The following is a 4,381-nucleotide window of genomic DNA, read 5'->3' on the forward strand; positions in this document are numbered from 1 at the left end:
CAACCCTTCCTTCCCAATCAATTTGCCTTCGAACGCTCAAACGTAAGAAGCCAGTCAGTTGGGCGTCAACAACAAAGCATTTAACCCCGTTCTCCGTGAGCCCACCCTTTGCCTTTCAGCAACGGTGTGAGTGATTAGTCTCCCTTCCCTCCGGTCCCCAGCCCTCCCCCCCCCCCTTTTGCCCCCATCGACTTCACGTCCTTTCGGTTACACTTCTCGCTTAAAGCTTGCTTTGCAGCTGCACAATCATTCCCACAGAAACCCTCCCCCTCCGGCTTGCTCAACCCAAACTTGTAAGCAGATGAGCCCCACTTCCCTCCTCTGCCCACTCATCACAGGGAGCACTGCTGCTGATGCAAGTTTCCCTGTCCCGGCCTTGTAATGATCTCGTAGCCTCCTCTCCCTCTCTTCTACAACATACAAAAGCCGCTCTACCCTTGCTTCTCTTATAATTGCGGCCTCCTGTACTCTCTTGGCTTTTCCCATCTGGATCTTGGACTGTCATTGCGAGATCAATGCGCTTGCAAGACTGGTCCGAGTTTGAGGGTATCCTTTAACCCTCTCCAAGGGATCACTTCGTCCCCTCAAGGCTGAGAGGCTCACAAGGATTTGTACAATCATCCTACGGCAACGTGGGACTGAATTGTGTCTCTGCGTAATGACATTTCAATTTCACAACGGTGATAGCTTTGTACACATTGGCGTTAAACCTCGAAAGCAAGGTGAAGTGCTTTGTACACGCTCACGTTAAGGCTCGAAAGCTAAGTGCACTGCACCGGGAGTCAGAGTTCATCTCAGAAGAAAGTTTGAGAAGTCGTCTTCTGCAACAGTGAAGTGCTCTCTGCCATGGGACGCCATTCCTGTTGCCAAAAGCAGAAGCTGAGGAAGGGCCTCTGGTCGCCCGAGGAAGACGAGAAACTCATTCGCCATATCACCAGATATGGCCATGGTTGTTGGAGTTCAGTTCCAAAGCAAGCTGGTCAGTAAGAAAACTTCAACCCATTGCATAAATAATTCCCTTGCATGCTAGGGGATTGTACTCCTAAACGATGTTCGTGGAGAATCTGTTAACTGCGATGTCTGATGATGCAGGTCTCCAGCGTTGCGGGAAGAGTTGTCGCTTGAGATGGATCAACTATCTGCGACCAGATTTGAAACGCGGCACGTTTTCTGCCATGGAGGAGAAGCTCATCATAGAGCTTCATGCCATCCTGGGAAATAGGTAACCTCCTCGAAGTACGAAGAGAGAACGGGCTGTTATTCTAATGCATACAACATACGAGGCTTAGTTGGAAACTGCACTGCTCTTCAATTAGAGATCGATCACCTTGCAAATCGCAAGCTCTCTCAAGCTAATGGAAAGAATGCAAGCTTCCAAGCTCTCACACCGCAATCTGCCATTGTCTCTGTAGGTGGTCGCAGATAGCGTCGCATCTCCCAGGTAGAACGGACAATGAGATTAAGAACTTCTGGAACTCGTGCATTAAGAAGAAGCTGAAACAAGCTGGAATCGACCCAGTTACGCATCAGCCCATCAGTGACGCTTCACCGTCAGTACAAGAGAACCTTGCAAATCCAGCCAGCGTCAGCAGTCTATCAGATGTACTGAGTCTCAATTCACAAGAATTCAATCCTGCTTGCCGTGCTTTGGATCACTTCCACAGCGAGCTCAAGCCTAGCCTGCATCGTATGCCCAAACCTCTCTTCAGAATAGCAGGGGCAGCCGATGAGAATTGTTGGAACGCATGCCTTCACCTTCGCAATTTCTTGTCAGAAGATCAATATGTATCCGATGCTGCATTAGCCCAGAACCTGAAAGACGTCCGTCAGCCCATCAATGCAGCGAGGACATGCGATAACTTCCACATGCATCCTCAGAGCTCCATGGAGACGCTCTCGTCCAGCGGTTCGGACTCCAAGTCTGGAGACATACCAGACCCAGCAGATAGCAATGCACAACTGTGGTTGCTCCAAGCCCAGTCGCCTTCTCAAGGTTTTCTCTTCAATTCCTCGGAAAACCAGAAGATGCCAACATTACTTGCGCTCGATGGCAAGCCAGCTGATCAAGGTCCAGCGGCTACTATGGATCAGTGTTTTCCAAGATCCGACCCAACAATGTTCGACAGCCTGTGTACAGAATACTACAGGAATCATCATGAATTGACTGGGTATCCTAAAACGGGATCGGCGTACGAGCCTTTGACGATCACAGCTCCAGAGTTTGAGAGGGTGATTGGTTTTGGCGAGGGCTCGCCTTCTTCTGTGGACACGAGGAGCAGTGAAACGAACAAATTCAGCTATTGGAGCAATATGATATCTGCAGCCAGTGTGTCTGGAGGTTTGGCAGGCAACGGCGGCGCAATCGTTCCGGAGCAGAAGGAAATAGAACTTTGCGAGAATCATATGTTGACGTGGGCAGCGGCAGCAAGGCCAGGACCTTCTGAATTGACTGATTGTCATGGCCAGCATCAAGTCCCGTCTTTCAATGGAGAAGATACGCACACAATGCAGGCATGGAATGAGGCTATGGGCTTAGGATGTGCTTCACAGGATTTCAATCCCAAACTTCCCGACCTAGATCAACTTCCGGTGCAACTCGACCAAGTCGCTTGGCAGCACCAGAACGGAGAGAGTGACCTGTATGGCAAGTGCAAAAGCGTGCCAACCATGTCCCCGGAGCTGCAACAATGCATTGCAGCAATGCTGGAGCAGATCTGATGAGAAGATGGTCGGTCCACAGCAACTTTCGACCAAATTACTACCCGCTTGCAGAATTGTTTGATTCCTGTCGATTCGCGAGTCATGTATAAAGGCATCCTAGGTTTCGTTCTCCCAACGGAGCCTTCGGCACCATTACAGCGCATCCCTTCAAAGGTCCAAATTCGTTTCTTCTGGGGGTGTTAAGATTGAAACTAAGGTGTTCGCGTTTGAAGAATAAGGTGTATGATTTTAACACTCAACGATACACCCACACCCACACATACACCCACACATAATACATAGACATAGTACATACACCATAATCAGAAGACAAATGATTTCGGCCGACTTCCTTTAGTTTGACTTCATACATACAGTATAATCATTCGGCCTGGCTATCTGCCGGCTCTTGTATTGTATATTTTTGAACTATACAAAAGATGTTTTTTCCTTAACGCTGGCGTTTCCTCACCTAAGTATATAATCCTGCCAGCTGCTTAAGGAAGCCAGCAAAATCTGTGAAAGCTTTTGACCAGGGTCTAGCTCTGTGTGTGAGCGAAGTCAGAAGCATGGAAGTCTTAATAACGTCAAGGCATTGGACCCTCGTTATGTCGGGGGGGCATTAGAAACCAGGTACAGGCATTGGACCTCTTAAGCAGCTGTTCCTGATTCCAAACCGCAAACGTTAAATTTCTCAGCTGCGCGTGACGGAAAATTAGAAGAAAAAGGCTGAATCTTAAGCGAGATGCATGCTGTATATTGAAAATTTGCGTAATATTGGACGTTTGCGACACTGGAGAGAAACAGATATGTTAGAAATGAGATAGTCGTCACTGGTGCGCCTTTGCGACTTTAGACATATTATAAAAACGGTTACAATCAAAGTTTCGTTCCTGGCGTTTAGAAAGAGGGTTCATCATAAAAGAAAAGGCTATTGTATTTCTGCAATTTTCCATTCATCATAAAAGACGTAGGACCCAAAGAGGACCCATTCCGTTTCTTCCTTTTGATTATCACTCCTTTGTCAGGTGTGCTGTTCATAGACGTTTCTGATTTCTGTACTTTCACGTTTTCAAAAGGGCACGGAGGAATTTAAATAATAAAAAGAAAATATCAAAAGGGCACGGAAGAATTTAAGTAACAAGAAGAAAATACGAGGACTTGATCATTTTGCTATGACAAGGATTCCCTCCTTTAGCATGTATAGACCCTAATTCCCTTGCTAACTAGCATTGCTTTTGTTTCACATTATTGATTCTTTTCACATGCCTTCTCCATGGAACACTCCAATCCTTACATGAGATGCCCACCTTTTGATTCTTCCCAAAATGTACCTCACAAGCTCTTTGTCTTCTTCAAGCTTTGTTTCACAAAAGAATCTCCGCGAGTCCCCAAGTTGCTTCTTTATGGACACCCAGATTTTGTCATCTCTTGCACCCCTCACCCAGTTGCTTTTACGAATCATGTAGAGATTGTTATCAACTCCAAAACAATTCCATAGTTGTATAACTTCACAACATAATTGATAATAAGACCTCTTATCGAATTAAGGTTTTGTCCTCAAGATAGCAAACAATTGTAGAATCATTTAGGATGTCTCTTATTTAAAGGTACCAAGGAGTTTACTAGAGGAGTTATCAATTTATATCATAAGCATGCTACATCTTGTCATATAATTGAT

At 46.2% G+C, this 4,381-nt stretch overlaps 1 protein-coding gene across 1 annotated transcript; it reads left to right on the forward strand.

The window, feature by feature from the left end:
* The first annotated feature begins 224 nt into the window (after positions 1–224).
* On the forward strand, positions 225–3,098 carry LOC147884705 (uncharacterized). The gene is made up of 3 exons (XM_087397956.1): positions 225–979; positions 1,093–1,222; positions 1,413–3,098. The coding sequence occupies exons 1-3, from the start codon at positions 847–849 to the stop codon at positions 2,716–2,718; spliced, it is 1,569 nt and encodes a 522-aa protein (XP_087254082.1). The 5' UTR covers positions 225–846; the 3' UTR covers positions 2,719–3,098.
* The last annotated feature ends 1,283 nt before the right edge of the window (positions 3,099–4,381 follow it).

This window comes from Dipteris shenzhenensis, chromosome 26 (genome assembly GCF_047967505.1).
Source record: "Dipteris shenzhenensis isolate YYH24624 ecotype China chromosome 26, Dip_SZ_1.0, whole genome shotgun sequence".
Lineage (NCBI taxonomy): Eukaryota > Viridiplantae > Streptophyta > Polypodiopsida > Gleicheniales > Dipteridaceae > Dipteris > Dipteris shenzhenensis.